Genomic DNA, 18,777 nt, shown 5'->3' with positions numbered 1-18,777 from the left:
CTCAAAGAAATCCACATCAAGACACACAAACTTGTGAAAACTAAAAACACAGTACTCAAAACGTGTGCAATGACAACCTTTGAAGTTTCAATGAAAAAAATATATATGCAAAGGCATCGTCTGCTTCTACGCAAGAGTAAAATGGTGAAAGGAAGTATTTTGGACTCTTTTCAAGTCTTTCACAATCCAATACGCAGTGTAAGTTCAGGTCTACAACTAAATTTTACTATGGTATGAATAAGCCTAAAGTACTAACTACAGACAATTGAGGTAACATCTTTATAAATAAGCACATTCTCAGGGAACTTAGCTTAAAATAGGTAGCTTAAAATAGACTGAAAACATCAAAGGTCCCTGCTGTACTTTCTAGGCTGTCAGTCTTGACCCTTGGAGTTAACGCGATTCTTAGCAGGCAGCAAATCAACAAGCAAGATCTCAAAGACAGAAAGTGCAGAAGCAGACTGCGAGGCCAGTGTTCCTTGGCTTCAGGGTAGAAACTGCAACTGACCAACTGATGAATATTTCCCCAGTTGGGAGCACTCGTTTGAGCAGTTATCTCAATCAACATTTCTTGAGTTCATTCCCCCGGTTCTCTTTCTCTCTCCTTCCCATCTACCTCCTAAGTGCCCTTGTACTTGAGCCTAAGGACAACTTCCCTTTCACCTCCACTCTCAACCCTGGACAAACTCATTGTGAATTCTCAATCTCTTATTTCTGCCTCTGCAACTTCCCTAAAGAACCACTCATCTCTTTAAAACTCCATCTCCTTAGCATTAAGAGACGACCCAGCCCAGACAAGATGTCTTTCCATCATCGCACACCCTGTTTCTCTCTCAAGGATTTGGAAGCTTACATACACATTAGGGTGCTGGAAATAATCTTCCTCTTTCCCCAGGGAAATTCAAAGTCCTCTGTTGCACTGAAAAAAATGTAAAACTCCTCCTTCACATTCTAAGTAAGCTATGTCCCGTGTCAACAATGACTTCTCAATTAATATCTTGTTTGTAACACATTCTTAAACTCCTTTGTAGCGCTCACACCACGTTCAGTAAATGTTCAATAAAAATCTTCCAAATGTACCACATTTACATAGTCTTTATCCAGTATGAATTCTCTTTTGCTGGCCAAAGGCTGAATGCTCACTAAAGGCTTTTCCGTATTCTTTGGTTTTCCCTCCAGCATGAGTTTTCTGATGTTGAGAAAGGGATGAACTCTGGCTGAAAGCTTTTCCACATTCCTTACACTTATAGGGTTTTTCTCCAGTGTGAGTTTTCTGATGCTTTGTAAGAGATGAGCTCTGGCTGAAAGCTTTTCCACAGTCCTTACACTTGTAAGGTTTCTCTCCAGTGTGTGTTCTCTGATGACGAATGAGGGCTGAGCGGTCACTGAAGGCTTTGGCACAATCATTGCATTTATAGGGTTTCTCCCCAGTGTGAGTTCTCTGGTGTTGAGTCAGGGCTGAACAGTAGCCAAAGGCTTTCCCACACTCATTACACTCATAAGGCCTCTCCCCAGTATGAGTTCTCTGGTGCTGAATAAGGCCTGATCGATCGCTAAAGGCTTTCCCACATTCATTACACTTATAGGGTTTCTCTCCAGTGTGAATGACCTGATGCTGGGTAAGGAATGTGCTTTGGCTAAAGGCCTTCCCACATTCATTACACTCATAAGGTTTCTCTCCAGTATGAATTCGCTGATGTTGAGTGAGGTATGAGCTCTGATTAAAGGCCTTCCCACATTCATTGCATTCATAGGGTTTCTCTCCAGTATGAATTATATGATGCCGAATAAGGGCAGAGCGGTGACTGAAGGCTTTCCCACATTCGTGACACTCGTAGGGTTTCTCTCCAGTATGAATTCTCTGGTGTAGAGTAAGATGTATACTCTGGCTAAAAGCTTTACCACATTCATTACATTCGTAGGGTTTTTCTCCTGTGTGAATTCTCTGATGCAAGACAAAAGCTGAGTAGTAACTAAAGGCTTTCTCACACTCATTACACTTCCAAGGTTTCTTTTCTGCACAAACTTTCTCGTGCCTCATTAGATCTGAATTTTGTTTTAAGTTCTTTTTAAATGAATCACAGTTATGTAGTCTCTCTCCTTGCTGTTGAACAAGTAATGACCTTCGACTAAAACTTCTCCCAAATTCATGACACTGGTAACTTCTCTCCCCAGAAGATTTCTTCTGAGTGACAACCTCCTGTATTAAATGTTTCTCATGGTTTTCCTGCTGACTCTCTGAAGAATCCTCGTATTCACTGGAACTTTCCTTTGGAAATCTTGCTATTAACACCCCAGGGGCTGATTCTTCTTCAGAAATATCCTGCTCTGGAGTTAGGTCCTTACTCTCTGGTCTTGTCTCCCAGTCTGAAAGAAACAAAAATACACACGTACCATTTCCTACACAGGAAAGAAAAATATTTGATGTGGTAGGAAAATAATGAAAAACAAACAAATGAAAAAATGCTTACAGGGAACACAGGAACTCGAAAGCTCTCAAAAATAGCTTTGCAATCTTGAGAGAACGTGAGAAAACAAAGATGGGGGGGGCAAAGAAGTTCAGCTGCACAAAAGGGAGACAGTGAGCAGGTACTCAAAATTCCTCTACCTAGTAGGGTAGGAGATGAGAAAGAATAACAGAGAAGACTAAACAGAGGTGATGTGGGGAAATGGCAGATAAGATTTTAGAAACCGGGTGTGGCAGAGACAGAGAAGACAGTCTTTCAGGGATTGCCCCCTATTACCCCCTCACTGGAGCTTCTGCACTTCGTGCTTTGAGAATAGCCATCAGTAGCTGATCTCCCTGCCACCAATCCTTCCCCATCCTAGTATTTCCCAATCACTGCTAACAGACTAACCTTCAGAACTGTCGCTGTTAAACAAAAATCTCTGGTGGTTCTGTTGCCTCAAGATGAGACACAGATTCTCTAAGCTAGCATTCAAAGTGGTCCAGATCGACAAATTTACACCATCACAACGATTGGTGATTAAGAAGTAACTGATTGGGGTGCCTGGGTGGCTCAGTCAGTTAAGCGTCTGACTTCAGCTCAGGTCATGATCTCACAGTCTGTGGGTTCGAGCCCTGTGTCGGGCTCTGTGCTGACAGCTCAGAGCCTGGAGCCTGCTTGGGATTTTGTGTCTCCTCTCTGTTCCTCCCCCGCTTACACACTCTCTCTCTCTCTCTCTTTCTCAGAAATAAAGATTTAAAAAAAAAGAAGTAACTGATCACCTTTGATTGCCCAATAATAACAAACTATAAACAATTAAATGGAATGAAGTTAAGCGTCCAACTTTTGATTTCAGCTTAGGTCATGATCTCGTGGTTTATAAGTTCCAGCCCCGCGTCGGGCTCTGCACTGACAGTGCAGAGCCTGCTTGGGATTCTCTCTCCCTCTCTGTCTAACCCTCCCCTGATCACATGCTCTTGCTCTCCCTCTTTCTCTCTCTCTCTCAAAATAAATAAATAAACTTAAAAATATATACGTTTAAAAAAATGAGTAGCATGTAGGGAGGAGAAGGCCAAATCTCTACATGCTCAGATTGGTCCCAACTTTTCAGGATACCCGCTCCAAATCCTAGGCTTCTGAGTAAGAATTTTGGGATTAAAGTTAAAAATGCTAAAAATGTTTATTTTCAGGCTTAAATGGTCTTTAATTTCTATTCCAACCATGACTCTACATAAAATAAATCAATATAGGGGCACCTGAGTGGCTCAGTCGGTTGGGCGTCTGACTTCAGCTCAGGTCATGATCTCGCAGTCTGTGAGTTCTAGCCCCGCGTCGGCCCTGTGCTGACAGCTTGGAGCCTGGAACCTGCTTCGGATTCTGTGTCTCCCTCTCTCTCTCTGCCCCTTCCCCGTTTATGCTCTGTCTCTCTCACTCTCAAAAATAAATGACTGTTAAAAAAAAATTTTTTTTAAAGGGGTGCCTGGGTGGCTCAGTCAGTTGAGCTTCTGACTTCGGCTCAGGTCATGACCTCACGGTCTGTGAATTCAAGTCCCGCGTCGGGCTCTGTGCTGACAGCTTGGAGCCTGGAGCCTGCTTCAGATTCTGTGTCTCCCTCTCTCTCTGACCCTCCCCTGTTCATGCTCTCTCTCTCTCTCTGCCTCAAAAATAAATAAACATTGGGGCGCCTGGGTGGCTCAGTCAGTTAAGCGTCCGACTTCGGCTCAGGTCATGATCTCCCGGTCCGTGAGTTTGAGCCCCGCGTCGGGCTCTGTGCTGACAGCTCAGAGCCTGGAGCCTGTTTCGGATTCTGTGTCTCCCTCTCTCTCTGACCCTCCCCCATTCATGCTCTGTCTCTCTCTGTCTCAAAAATAAATTAAAAAAAAAAAAAAAGTTAAAAAAATTAAAAAAAAAAAGATTAAAAAAATAATAAATAAACATTAAAAAATAAAAATAAAATAACTAAAAAAAAAATAAATAAAGTAAATCAATATAATACAATGTTGTGAGCTACACATCATAATCAGGGAAGTGCCTGGGATTTTAAAAAGCAAATAGACAGAAATAAGTTAAAGGCAAATGGACTTTCAGCTAAGGGGAGTGGAGGAATTAAATCCCAAACATTTGGAGAACACACAGTTGGCGGAAGAAAATAAGAGACTGCTTGTCTGGTGTTAAGGGTTCGAGTTGGAGAATACAGAAGATAAAACGGTTAGGCAGGTAGCAACAAAAGCTTTAGAAGCAGGTAGAATAATACAGAACTGGCAGAGTGGGGAATCTAGTAGTGATATGCTGCGTCAGTTAGATAAGGGTAAGACCAAAGGAAGTAAAACTAGCTGGCAGTCTATTGCAGTATCTAGTTGGATAGAAATGATCAGGTCAAATTCATGGTATCTATCACAAAAAAGTTACCAGGACTTAATAGTTATCATTTACTTAGCATTTAGCTAGGTACTAGTCGAAGCATTTCTCTTGGATTACTTCATTTGATCCTCACAGCAAATCTAGGAGTTAAGTGCGATCATTATCCCCATTTTATAGCTGGGGAATTTGAGTCACAGAGAGGATAATTCACTTGTCAAAGGTCACAGGGCTAGTAAGTAGTTGAGACCGGCTTTGAACAAAGTGGTTTCAAAATCTGCACTCAACCACTATACTATGCTGCGTCCACTTACATAGAGAGAAAGGCAAGGGGAAACTCAGAGATTGATTTTTAGTCAATCTGTGACAATCTGGTCTGAGACAAAAAGTCACCTTATCCTGCAGAGATAAAAAATATATGAAAAAGCCTAGTTTAGAACCTAACACCCAAACATATAATTAACAAATATTAAAATGTTGATTTCATGGGAATGCAAGCTGGTGCAGCCACTCTGGAAAACAGTGTGGAGGTTCCTCAAAAAACTAAAAATAGAACTACCCTATGACCCAGCAATTGCACTACTAGGCATTTATCCAGGGGATACAGGTGTGCTGTTTCGAAGGGACACATGCACCCCCATGTTTATAGCAGCACTATCGACAATAGCCAAAGTATGGAAAGAGCCCAAATGTCCATCGATGGATGAATAAAGATGTGGTGTATGTATATATATATATATATATATATATATATATATATACACACACACACACACACACACACACACAATGGAGTATTACTTGACAACCAAAAAGAATGAAATCTTGCCATCTGCAACTACGTGGATGGAACTGGAGGGTATTATGCTAAGTAAAATTAGTCAGTCAGAGAAAGACAAATATCATATGACTTCACTCATAAGAGGACTTTAAGAGACAAAACAGATGAACATAAGGGAAGGGAAGCAAAAATAATATAAAAACAGGGAGGGGGACAAAACAGAAGAGACTCATAAATATGGAGAACAAACAGAAGGTTACTGGAGGGGGTGTGGGAGGGGGGATGGGCTAAATGGGGAAGGGGCACTAAGGAATCTACTCCTGAAACCATTGTTGCACTATATGCTAACTAATTTGGATGTAAATTTAAAAAATAAAATTAAATTAAAAGACCTAAAAAAAAAAAAAAAAAGAAAAAAAAGAAACAATCATGCTTAGTGGATTTTCAGGATACAATTATCCCCAGGTAGGAAATAAATATGGTTTCAATGGTGACTCATCAAAAAAAAAAAAAAAAAAAATGTTGATTTCATTGTACCTTATCTGGGGAAAAGAATTGGTTTGAAAGGGTGGAAAGTATTACTTTCTAAAAAAAAAATTTTTTTTTAATTATGAATTTTAATAGATGACCATCCACAGAGCTGGAATGTGGCATGGGAGAAAGGGACTTCACTTCAACTTTTTCACGGGTCTAACGAAATCTGGAAAGGCTCCTCCACAAGCACTTTGAAGATGCTTTGGTCCATTTGATCCCAATGACCATCTGGGTTTTATGTCATCACTCACCTGAAAGAGCTGCTTTTGAGACTTCTCTCTCCAGCTCCTTTCCGCACTCCAAAGGAGAGATCGCATCAGGCTTGGAAATTGGAAGCCCTGCTCATGGGAAAAGAATAGTTTGGTCAAGAGTTCGGTGTGATTTCCTTGGTTGTTAGGAGAGACAGCATAAGAGAAAGAAAGAGAGAGGCTGCTTTTGGATTTCTCCCTCAATGGTGCTTAAAAGAAGGGAGGAAGAGGATATGGGGTCTATCTGAGCAGAACAACTGAGTCTCTATTAAAAGAATAGCTCTCTCTATTAAAAGAATAAGCATCCATTTCTTAAGAGGTATCTTCACTAGAATTTCATCTCAACATCCTTGGTCATGGAGTAGAGAAGAAGGATGCTACCACCTAGGCAAATATAATCAAAAGGTGTCCATCTCTAACTGTGGGAGGGTTAAACGTGTATCCAGAAACAAAAGTAGACATTGCCTGTCTCAGGACTTACACGACGATGAAGAATCCTTGAATCTAAGAACCTCAGAACTCCTAGGAACTAAGGAAGCAAAGAAACGACACTGGGTAAGTTCAAAGTGGAGGAGGGGGCTGTCCTTACCCAGCAAGACCAGATTCCTGTGCTTCTCAGGCACATCTCCCTGAGGAGGGTTCAGCTGCTTCCACTGGGTGAGAGCCTCGGCCATATCCCCGATTACCAATGACTCCTGAAAAAGCAAACACACCAGTGCTCACCAAGGGATCTTCCAGAAGCCTCTGAGAAGCACTCAGAGCAGAAAGAGAGGATGGACACGAGGGTTAGACAAAATGACGTCTAACATCCCTTCCAACAGTAAGATTCTCTGGTGTATCTGTAGCCACAGACTCACTCCTTGCCTCAATGTATCAGAATTGCATGTAACCGGAAAGAAGGAAGGAACCTTCGTTGTAAAATCTGAAGGCACCAAGTCATTAATTTATGCATTGGTAAATTAAATTATAGAACTACAGACATCGTTACCATTTAGACATGGGAAAGTGGAGAAAATATAATTATGAGTTAACTCTGTTCTTTGTGATATGGTTTTAAAATATAAGGGGTTCAAGAAATAGGAAACAGTTTTCTCTCTAATTCTCCTTTGAGAACACAATCAGTCCAATACGTATTAAAAATTGAGATGTTTGCTACACGTCACAGAATATATATTTATTTGTAAAACAGTGTCTCAAGCCCAAAGTATGAAAGTTCCTAACGTGTTCTCACCATTTCTCATAGTGGCCCTGATCAATCTGATAGCCCCCGTCCTTTGCTCCATGTACTTTCTAACCTATCTTACACGACTCCCCCCATGTCCCCTGTGTTCCAGTTGGTGGCTGCCTTTCAGCTGCTTGAAATGCATGCCACATTCCCTTTTACCCCTTTCTACATGCTGCTTCCTGTTCTTGAATGTTCTCCCCCATCTGATCCTTTCAGCTATTTAAAAAAAAATTTTTTTTTAATGCTTATTTATTTTTGAGAGAGAGAGAGACAGAGCGCGAGCAGGGGAGGTACACAGAGAGAGAGGGAGACACAGAATCCCCAGCAGGCTCCAGGCTCCGAGCTGTAAGCACAGAGCCTGACGAGGGGCCTTTCAGCTATTTTAATCCTACTCACACTTCAGATCTCAGCTCAGGTGTTACCTCCTCAGAGAAGCCTTCCCTGGGCTTGTAGGGTTGTAGCACCAAGTTCACTTCTCTTGGGTTTTGCACACACTGAGGGGACTTTGTGATTGACGTCTGTCTCTCTCATTGGACAGTGAGCTCCATGAGAACAGAGGCTAACCGGGTCCAATTTTGCTCACCGAAGCAACCCTAGTTATCTGGCACAGCGCAGGAACACTAAGCATGTGTCAAACAGCTGAATGAAGGAAGGAACACAGGAAGTTTGCACGGGATGTTCTATAAAAGTGTGTGTGGGAGGGGCGCCTGGGTGGCTCGGTTAAGCATCTGACTCTTGATTTCAACTCAGGTCATGATCTCACAGTTCATGAGTTTAAGCCCCACATCAGGCTCTGTGCTGATAGTGTGGAGCCTGCTTGGGATTCTCTGTCTCCCTCTCTCTCTCTGCCCCTCCCCCACTCACTCTCACTCAAAAAAGAATATGCGTGGGAACAGAGGGGAACAGAACATATCATACATTGAAAACACTGCAGGAGGGCAAGCCTAACCTTGATCTAGATGGCAGGCACAAAGTTCAGACTGTCTACTAAAATGCAGGGAAAGGGAACAGAGTGGGTAATGGTCCTCTGAATCTATAGCTGAATCGATTTCCTGCTAAGACAGATGTCTAATAATTTTTCTCATTCTACACGAAAAAAACTTTCTGTACAACTTTAATTGTGATACATTAAAACAGACCAGTCTCTGGGATGCTAGCAAATGAAACAGTCTTGTCTTGCTTTGAGCCACCACTTTTGCCATAGCTCCCTGAGCGCATAAATGAATATACTGGGTGATTTTGCTTGCAGTCAGCATTCTAACGTTTATGACACAGCCCTCTAAAACAACTGGTAAAATAATTCGCACAATAAAATAAAGTTAAAAGAACTACCTACTTGGAAAATCCCCTGCTCGAAATAATTTAACTCTTTATTTCCCACATTTCATGACCTGAGCTAAAGTCTGAGGCCTCACAGACTGAGCCACCCAGTTGCCTCTATTTAAGTTTCTGGTCCCTTAAGACCGTATGCCTCGGGAGTGATCACACAGCAATACAATTTTTATGGTCTTCTCTCTTTACAAACAATGCTAACAGTAACAGACTAACCGGCACTCCTTTTAGACTTTAGTTCCCCGAGAGAACCGCAGCAGTCAAACTCGTTCATGGAGTTGCTGCCCTGCGTGCATGTGCTGGAGTTGGAAGACACAGGAAGATCAACCGGAAACTGTCCAGCAGATGCTACTTTCTCTCCCCTGTTTTCCGAACGAGATCTACAAATTCAGATCAGAGTCCCCAGTGTTTCACAGTGCGCTGTGAGGCAGGTCTGAAGTTGTCAAACAGTCCCAGTGCCTTTCCCACAGAGTCTGCCATTGTCTCATCATCCGAGGCCAGATCCAGCAGAAGCACCTTGACTAACTTCCCTTCAATCCGAGGGAGGCGTGTTTCATCTTGCCGGGCCTCTACAAACTTTCGTGGGGCTTTAGTTACCTTTGGAATGAGACCCAGCGTAGGTTTTCTTGCAGTCTGGCTACGGACCTAAGCTTCCCTTACCACACTTCAGGTCACTCTACAGTGACACACATAGCCTTTGAAGACCTCCAACTCACTTATAGACTTTTGGCCAAAGCCAAAGCAATACAGAATAATTCTGTATTCTATTCTCTAGTTACCTACTCTCATATTTTCCGAAGTGCAGCTTTTATCCCAGTATTTTTTATCCCAAGTTCTCTAGAGTATGGGGGGGGGGGGGGGGCGGGAAGGAAAACCTCTTCCAAGGCCTTTTAGGACTTGTCTGTACCAGTCATTTCTGTATGAAATGACTTTCATTTTTGCTGATTAGCTATCTTTTTTTTTTTTTTTTTTATCTCTATCTTATTTCCTCAGTAAATTTCATGAGGCAGGGAAACTGGCTTTTATCACTTTGCATCTGACCATGAGGCCAATGACAGTGCTGAAGAGCTAGTAAGAGTGAATCGAGTACTAAGCGGATCAAGAAGTAATGCCGAAAGGAAAGTTCTGCACAAGTAAGGAGCATTTACTGTCAGGCTCGTCACTCATCATTTTATCAGGATGAACTCAGTGGTCTAGGAATCAGGGCTGAGCGATTCCATAACAATGGCAGAAACTGTATTCCGGTTCTGAGAACAAAAGAAAAAAAAAAGAAAACCAAACCCACCTGGGACGCAGCGGTCAGCAACACAGTGATCATGCCATTTTCTTTAGGGTTTTCAGCACCGGGAAGGTCTGAGTCCTCAGAAAGCGACCCTACAAGTGGAGATAGGAGCCATGACGATTACTCTTGCCTTGCAGTAAACTTGCAGAAACTTCCATACACAGCTACTTGTCACCTAAGAAAAGCCAACACAGGAAATCAAGGCACAATCCTGCAACATCCCTGAATCAAGACAAACACGACCTCCCATTCCTATCCTCTGCCCTTAAATTCTAGTAGAACTCTGCAGTGAACATCTAGACACATAAATTAAATACGTTATTTCTATCTATCATCTGCTGAATGACAAAGTAATATTCAAGAGTCTGTCCATCCGTTCCTCACTTAATGGTTCATTCCTGTCCTATTCCAGAATCACAGGATGAAGGAAGACTAGTAAATTCCTTTTGAACACTGGCTTTTCAGATATAATACTGGCATTCTTGGAAAAGCGATGAGTCTTATGGGAGGAAAAAAATCCAGTCTTCTAAACAAATCCTGTGACTTCTAGAAACCTCACTTTCTGCATCTGCAAATGGGTACAACAATCTTCTTCCTACCACCTTACAGGGTTCCCGTGAGGACAAAACGAAGTCATTATCAAAAGCCAAATTGTCAGGGTGCCTGGGTGGCTCAGTCGGTTAAGCGGCCGACTTCGGCTCAGGTCATGATCTCCCGGTCCGTGGGTTCGAGCCCCGCGTCGGGATCTGTGCTGACAGCTCAGAGCCTGGAGCCTGTTTCAGATTCTGTGTCTCCTTCTCTCTGACCCTCCCCCGTTCATGCCCTGTCTCTCTCTGTCTCAAAAATAAACATTAAAAAACAAAATTTAAAAAAAAAAGCCAAATTGTCAAATCTGGTGATCTGGGGGACAAGGGAGGCACACATCATCCTAAAGACGCGCAGGGCAATGGGGTAGCGGGCTCTCCCTCAAAACCCTAACGGGAAACCAACCAGTTGGAAAGGGCTGTCGTCTCACAGAGAAGAGGTGATGCTTCTCCTTCCAGAGCCTGCCCCAGCCAGAGGGCAGCCTTTCCCTTCTTTTCTCTCCAGCAGGCTCTGCGGCTGCATCCCTCCGAAATTCTCACCTCTGCCCCCAGGCTCCATGGAGACTCCCTCCCCTGGCCCGCGCAGGCGACGACGGCCGCGGAAGAAGGGCGCAGCGAACGCGCGAGGGACCCCGGGGGTCCGCCGCTCTGGTGCACTCAGAGGCCCGGGAACGCGCGCGCGACCCTCGCAGGGCAGCCTGGCGCCACCCCGGGGCCCTCCCGCCGCCCTCCTTCCGTCCACTCAGACTTGGAAGGACCCGCGCTTAGGCCTCCTCCACCCCAGGTTCGACCTCCCGCACCACGCAGAAGCAGCCCCGGCCTAGCAACAAAGGCATCTAAGAGCCGGCCGGGCCAAGTTGAGCCGGCCCGATCTCGAGGCTGAACTACGACTCCCAGAATCCTCCGCGGGGCGCGGCCTACGTCACCGGTGGCCGCTTCCCAGAGGACTCTGCGGGATGTTGGCCAGGCGAACCTCCCCACTCCCGGCCGGCACTGTACCGAAGTCGCGCACTTATTGGGTCGCCGAGAGAATTAGGCCCCTGAGAAACCCTTCCAAGCGTGTTAGGCCCTCCTTTTTGGATGCGGACGCTGGGCCCCGGCTCAGAAGATGTATTCAGCCGCACTAACTCCCGCCTCGCAGAGGACGTTCACTGCCCCGCAACTGTGACGAGCCAAGGGCGCCACCCCCGACCTACCCTGGATTCCCTCTCTACCGGCGGTGCTCCCTCGGGAGGGGAAGCCGCCGCATCGGTGCTTCCTGGGGAGGAGAGGCCGCCGCATCGCTTCCTTTCTGCGCCCATTATCAGTCCGCCCATTGTGGCGGGGACAGAGATGATATAAAGTAACCGCAGCCTCTAAACCAGTGGTTCTCAAACTGTACCATGACCACCTGGAAGTCTTGTTAAAACAGTGCTAAACTCAACCCTTAATCAGGAATCTGGAGTGGGACCTGAGCATTTGCATTCCTAACGAGTTCCTAAGGGATGCTGAAGCTGCTCATTTGGAAACCAACTAAATGTTGGAATCCCTGGACCGCTCTTCTTTTTCTGTGAACACTTCTCAGTAATCTTGTTCAATCTAGATGTTCTATATACCATCCAAATGTGATCAACTCCCAATATATCTCCAGCATGGGTTTCTCCTCTGACCTTGAGCTGTCTCCTCAACTCCTTACTTGTTTAATGAATATCTCTAGTATAGGACGTTCAAAACTGAATTTTTGAGATCCTTCCTCCCCCAATGCCATAACTCTTACTCCTGCAGTTTTCCCTCCTTCAGTAAATGGCAACTCGTCCTTCTAGTTGCCCAGTTCAAACAGCTTGTGGTCATCATTCTCTTTATCACACAACCCACATCCAGTTCCTCTGCAAATCCTGTTGGCTGTACTCTCAAAATACATACAGAATCTGACCACTTCTCACCACCTCCAGTGCTGCCACCCTGGTCTAAGCACCCGTCACCTGTTGCCTGGATCACTACAAATGCCTGCCAACTGGTCTCCTACTCTTGCCCTGTTTATCCTATTCTCAACACACCTGCTCTCCTATCTCCAAACAAAGCCAAAGTCCTTACAATGGCCCACAGAGCCCTTCAAGATCTCCATCATCCACACTAACTCTCTGATCTCATCTTCTACCACTTTCCCCTTATTTGTTCCGCTGCAGCCATACTGGCCTGTCATTCTTCAACTGAATGAAGCATGCTTCCACTATGGAGCCTTTGTGCTTGTTCCTCTGCCTGGATAGACACCCTGGGTAGATACTCCCAGGTATCCACAGAGCTTGCTCTCTCACTTCCAGACCTTTTCCATAGCACTTTTCTATTTCTAACATGTAATTAATTTTGTTTATTGGGGGTGTCTTCCAACACTACAGATTAAACTCCATGGGAGGAGTATCCCAGAGTATTTACTGCTACTTAGATAAACAGCAACTGAGTATATTCTCTGTACTTGTAGAGAAGGTACAAATGCCCGAAACTAATACTGTCCTTGTTGCTTTTCTTGGCTTTCATTTGGGGTGATTTTGGAAAACTTGGACGTCCTTTGTAACCCTCCTTTTATTTACAGAGGCCCTACTTTAAAGTTTTGGGGATTTTTTTTTTAGAATTGGGGAGGGGCAGAGAGAGCCGGGGCGGGGGGGGGGGGGCAGGGGTTGGGGAAGAGAGGGAGAATCCCAAACAGGCTCCCTGCTGTCAGCATGGAACCCCAACTGGGGCTCAATCTCACGAACCATGAAATCATGACCCGAGCAGAAATCAAGAGTCAGATGCTTTAGTGACTGAGCCACCCAGGTGCCCCCAGAGGCCCTACTTTAGAAATAAGGTAGCCCTAGACACTACCAGCTGGCCCAAGCACATAAATTGGTGTCCCACAGTAGAGTGGAGCTGGAACACTTTAAGATAAAAATCCCCAATGAGTCCCCATTGTCTCTTAAGGGTAGATTGTCCTTGAATTTTCCTAAATTTACTGAGGGCTTCTGTTTCCCTTTAGTCTGTGTTTGCCACAACATCCCACCAGGAACACATCTTTGCATTCCTTAAGAAGCTGCCTTTAAAGGCCATTTACTTTGATGTGAAATTGATATATAGAGAGATACCAAAGGATATGCAGAGGATATAAAAGGAATCCTTTAGTGACCTTGGAAGAGGGCAAAACCGGAAATGTAAAGGTAGGATTTGGGTGGCAAACAGATGGAGGTTTCAGGGACATGAGATTCAACAGAAGAGAGAGGTGCTAAAGGTCTCGGGTACTGAGAGAGGAAGGCAGATGTGAGACAGGCAATCAAACTTGGGAGTGAAATAGCAAAGGCAATAAATCAGGCCTGAGTCAAGTACCTAGTTATGTTACATGTTACCTTTGGGCACATATCCTCAGCTCTTTGCTCCAACTCAGCTGCCAGAACCTGTGAACTAACTCAGACATTTGATTGCACCACCTCCACCTGTACAGTTATCTGCTGGGAGTGCCAGTCTCTCCCCGTTGCTTGCCACAGCCCAGACAACTGCACAGCTCCAGTTTCTGGTTCCTTGCACCACTTCCAGGCTTGCTGAAGTGCCACACAATGGCTTGGGATCTGGCCTCTCTAGGGGTGGCTGGATGATGCAACCTGAAAGTGTGGGGTAAACAGGAGGAATCTGATCAGTTAAATTCCTTCTGCCCATCAAGTTCTAACAGGAATTTCCTTTGGCTGTGAATATAGTGGTTAAATACATAAGGGTTTATTTTCTCTCATTCAAGATTAGGATTAGGCAGTCCAGAGCTGGTATGGAGTCTTCATAAGATCACCAAGGAATCAGAAGTCTTTTGCTTTTCTCCCTTCCCATCCTTCAGGCATGGCTTATATCCTCAAAGTCACAAGATGGCTGCTGAAATTCCAGCCACTAAATCCACATTCCAGGTAGAGAAGAAGGGAAGAGCAAAAGCAAAAGGGTTTTTTTTTTTAGCTGTTCATCCCTTTGAAGGTGTCTCCAAAAGTCCTGTCCAACAAATTCCAATTATATTAACATATCATTTGCTTGATATTTGACACATCAATACATTACTGGCCTGACATTTGATATATCAGTATTTCATTGGTCTGACTAGCCATACCTCACTACAAGACAGGCTGAGAAATAAAGCTGAGCACTCTGCTGTGCTCAGAAGAGCCTTGGATTTCCTATTGTTAAGGACGAAAAAAAGTACAACTACAACTTAGGCAACTAACGGCTTCTGCCACAGTAAGCATTAGTTAATGCTTATTATCAACACTAGCTATTGCAAGGTTGCTTAATCATGAGGTTCTACAAAGTGGCTCAATAAGTTGATCCTAGTTTATTTGGTCAATTGCCTCTTCTGCAGACTTTACATAGGTTTTAGACACATGTGTGAAGGGAAGGAAAGGAATCCACATCTTTACAGGATACTTATGGCATGCTTAGCAGGTTGGACATGAGATCTTTGATCATGATTTTTTTGTGGCCTCTGCTATTGGGCTTCACTATTAACTCCATTTGTCCTTTCTAAGGTCCCAGGTTCCTGCCCATTAACAAGATGAAAGAAGAGAGCGTCATGCTCATTCTCTATCCTTCATCGATTGTAATGCCAATATGGTACAAGGAATTAAAATAGGGGCGCCTCGCTGGCTTATTTGGTGTGACTCTTGGAGTATGTGACTCTTTTTTTTTAAGTTTATTTATTTGAGAGAGAGAGAGAGAGAGAGAGAGAGAGAGAAAGAGAGCGCAATCAGGGGAGGGGCAGAGAGGGGGAAAGAGAGAGAATCCCAAGCAGGCTTTGCACTGCCAGCACGGAGCTTGATGCAGGGCTCAAACTCACGAACTGGGAGATCACGACCTGAGCCAAAACCAAGAGCCAGACGCTTAACTGACTGAGCCACCCAGGCACCCCAAGTGTGCAACTCTCATCTTGGGGTTGTGAGTTCAAGCCTGACATTGGGTGTGGAGCCTACTTAAAAAAAAAAAAGAAAAGAAAAGAACTGGGGGCACCTGGGTGGTTCAGTCTGTTAAGCACCTGACTTCGGCTCAGGTCATGATCTCACGGTTCGTGACTTCGAACCCTGCGTCAGGCTCTGTGCTGACAGCTCAGGGCCTGGAGCCTGCTTTGGATTCTGTGTCTCCCCCTCCCTCTGCCCCGCTTGCACTCTGTCTCTCTAAAAAATAAAATGAGGGGCGCCTGTGTGGCTCAGTCGGTTGAGTGTCCAACTTCGGCTCAGGTCATGACCTCACGGTCTGTGAGTTCGAGCCCCGCGTCGGGCTCTGTGCTGACAGCTCAGAGCCTGGAGCCTGCTTCGGATTCTGTGTCTCCCCCTCTCTCTGCCCCTCCCCCGCTCATGCTCTTTCTCTCTCTGTCAAAAATAAATAAACATTAAAAAAAAAATTTTTTTTAATAAAATTAAAACATTGAAAAAATTTAAAAAAATAAAAAAGAAAAGAAAAGGAAAGAACTGTGCTTTTTAAAAAACACACCTAGACACGAGGAACCTGTCCTCATCTTGGTGTTCATGTTCTCTCAGCTGCTCCAGGGAATTACTGCTTTATTACTAAGCAGGAATTCTCAAGATGTAGGTGTGAGGAAGTCAATCTCTGCCTCCACTGTGTAGGCGTGGATAGGACAGTCTGCATTTTGGTTTCACAGATACTGATGTTGAGGGCAAGAAGGACATCATGTCTCATAGACCCGGTGGCCCGGCTCTCAGCTACAGCCTCATGTCTGCTGTTTGGTACTAAAGGAGGACTGCTCATGGATGACTAGGCCTGGAGTTAACTTTGCTTTGTGATATTCTTTGAGATTAGACATAGCGCCATCTCCTGGTTCACTGTGGCTGACTTCTTCAGCCTGGAACCCCACCCAGCTGCCATGGCTGTAGCTGGCTTGCAACTGGACTGAGAACTTTCGGCATAAATATTCTTTCCCTTCAGCATTTATACACGAATACATTGTGAGAAAGGGAAGGTGTTATGTCAAAATATGGATGGAATGGCAGAGCTACACTAAGGAATTTTAGTTAGCAATGAGACTAAACACATGTAACACAAAAACACAACCGCTAACCTGGCAACAAGGGTGATGGGTTAGTCTACTAGAGACCAAAGGTCAGGTTAGAGGGCAGAAGAGCCAAAGTTCAGGGTCAGGTTAGAGGGCAGAAGAGCCAAAGTTCAGAAGAGCCAACTGATGCTGGATGATGTCCCTAGTGAAGAACAGGGCATACCCAAACCAGGACTCCAGGAACCTCAAAGAACAGTAGATTAAGAGCTAATAGCACAATTATCATGAAGGTATTTACAGTCCTACAGATGTATTAGCTTCATGTTAATTTTCTTACTGAAGTCTCTAGTTCTGGAAAGTGCTTTTGATTGAGGACTCAAGTTCTGATGACTAGACAGGTATTCATTCATTGAGAAAATATATAATAAGTGGCAGGCATCACACTGAGGACACAGCAGCTCACAGGTATGAAATAGTTCCTGTTCTTATGGAGTGGTCTAGAAATTAAAAAAATTATTAATTATACATAAATAAATAAATAAATAAATAAATACAAACATACAATGCTTATCTCTGGGTCCCCTTCAAACACTTACAAAACATATTGATTGGAGAGCTTCTGACCAATTTGGGGATCCTCGGGGTATTATATTAAGTATGAGGCATCCCAGTGGAAGTCTATGGCACGGTCCATTAAGACTATTTATTGAGCCTCTAGTACCAAATGGAGACATGAGAATATGCGGTAGTTAGAAGGTGCTCAAACACAAATCTTCATTATCTTGCATAAAAGCATCTTAAGTCTCTGTGGGGGCCCCCTGCCGGGCTGGAGCACCTCTGTGACATTCTGACGGCTGCCTGGCATAACGTCGCTGATGTTGGATGATAGACGACTTACAACTGAACACCTTCCCGCACACGCTGCACTCGTAGGGCTTTTCTCCAGTGTGCACTCTCTGATGCTGAGTAAGTCGTCTTTTCTGAAGGAAGGCTTTCCCACATTCAGTGCACTCATAGGGCTTGTCTCCGCTATGAATTTTCTGATGCTGATTAAGGGACGAGCGGTCAAAGAAAACTTTCCCACACTCATTACATTCAAAAGGGGTCTCTCCAGTGTGTGCTCTCCGGTGGCGAATGAGGGAGGAGCGGTCAAACAGGGCTTTGCCACAGCCCTTGCATTCATAAGGCCGCTCTCCAGTGTGAGTGAGCTTGTGGCGAGCGAGGATGCTCTTCTGGCTAAAGGATTTCCCACATTCTGTGCACTCATAAGGACTTTCTCCAGTATGAATTCTCCGATGGCGAGTAAAAGATGAGCGGACAAAGAAAGCCTTGCCACATTCGTTACATTTAAAGGGCTTCTCTCCGGTATGAGTTCGCTGGTGTTCAGTAAGGGTTAATCGGTCATAGAAAGTTTTCCCACATTCGTTGCATTCAAAGGGGCTCTTCCCAGTGTGAGACATCAGATGTTTCTTAAGACTACTTCTATAGCTGAAGGCTTTCCCGCATTCTTTACAGTTGTAGGGCTTCTCTCCGGTGTGAGTCCTTTGATGGCGAGTGAGGGATAAGTGGTTATATAAGGTCTTCCCACATATGCTGCATTCAAGGTTTCTCCCCTTACTGTTGGTTTTCTTGGCAAGAGTGGATCTTTGCCTGGAGTCCTTCTCCTTGGGGGAGGATTTCTTCAAAATCTCCACCGATAGATGTTCTTTCTTTGTGCCCCTGAGGTTTTCTGAGCCAAGTGCAAGACCCAGAGAACCATCTTTTCTGAGTTTTTCCATTAGTGTCTTTTGCAACTTTCCTTTTTTAGAAATATCCTGGCTTTTAGTTGAGTCCCAGCTCTCAAGTCTAGCATTCTGGTCTGAAACAAATAGAAAATATAGATATGACTGGGTCTTAGTGCTAGTGAAAAAGAGAACATTATCTTTGTTCAGAAAAGAATGAATATAAAATACTTCCTGGTTTATTGTAACTCCTCAAAAGCAAAGCATCAGAGAGAGGCT

At 44.4% G+C, this 18,777-nt stretch overlaps 2 protein-coding genes across 5 annotated transcripts in view; both read right to left on the bottom strand.

Moving 5' to 3' along the window:
* Positions 1-238: 238 nt before the first annotated feature.
* ZNF892 (zinc finger protein 892) lies at positions 239-17,484 on the bottom strand. 4 transcript variants are annotated; one of them, XM_019445678.2, is made up of 6 exons: positions 17,374-17,484; positions 14,148-14,399; positions 10,211-10,299; positions 6,958-7,063; positions 6,372-6,458; positions 239-2,367 (listed from the first exon to the last, which is right to left on the bottom strand). In XM_019445678.2, the coding sequence occupies exons 3-6, from the start codon at positions 10,241-10,243 to the stop codon at positions 1,097-1,099; spliced, it is 1,497 nt and encodes a 498-aa protein (XP_019301223.1). In that variant the 5' UTR covers positions 10,244-10,299; positions 14,148-14,399; positions 17,374-17,484; the 3' UTR covers positions 239-1,096. The 4 variants fall into 4 exon arrangements, with proteins under 4 accessions (XP_019301223.1, XP_019301153.1, XP_019301214.1 ...); XM_019445608.2 differs by lacking the exons at positions 14,148-14,399; positions 17,374-17,484 and adding an exon at positions 11,332-13,402; XM_019445669.2 differs by lacking the exons at positions 14,148-14,399; positions 17,374-17,484 and adding an exon at positions 11,332-13,401 and having other exon boundaries at positions 10,211-10,382.
* ZNF2 (zinc finger protein 2) overlaps positions 15,484-18,777 on the bottom strand; it is a 34,824-nt gene continuing 31,530 nt past the window's right edge. The window contains exon 10 of the mRNA XM_053891218.1: positions 15,484-18,635. Within this exon, the coding sequence (XP_053747193.1) occupies positions 17,575-18,635 (1,061 nt within the window). The 3' untranslated portion in view covers positions 15,484-17,574. The remainder of the gene's footprint in view (positions 18,636-18,777) is intronic.

Source organism: Panthera pardus, unplaced genomic scaffold, assembly GCF_024362965.1.
Source record: "Panthera pardus isolate Hobbes unplaced genomic scaffold, ASM2436296v1 HiC_scaffold_26, whole genome shotgun sequence".
NCBI classification, from domain to species: Eukaryota; Metazoa; Chordata; class Mammalia; order Carnivora; family Felidae; genus Panthera; species Panthera pardus.
The sequence above is the reverse complement of the archived record's forward strand: the minus strand, read 5'-3'. Positions and strand labels throughout refer to the sequence as shown.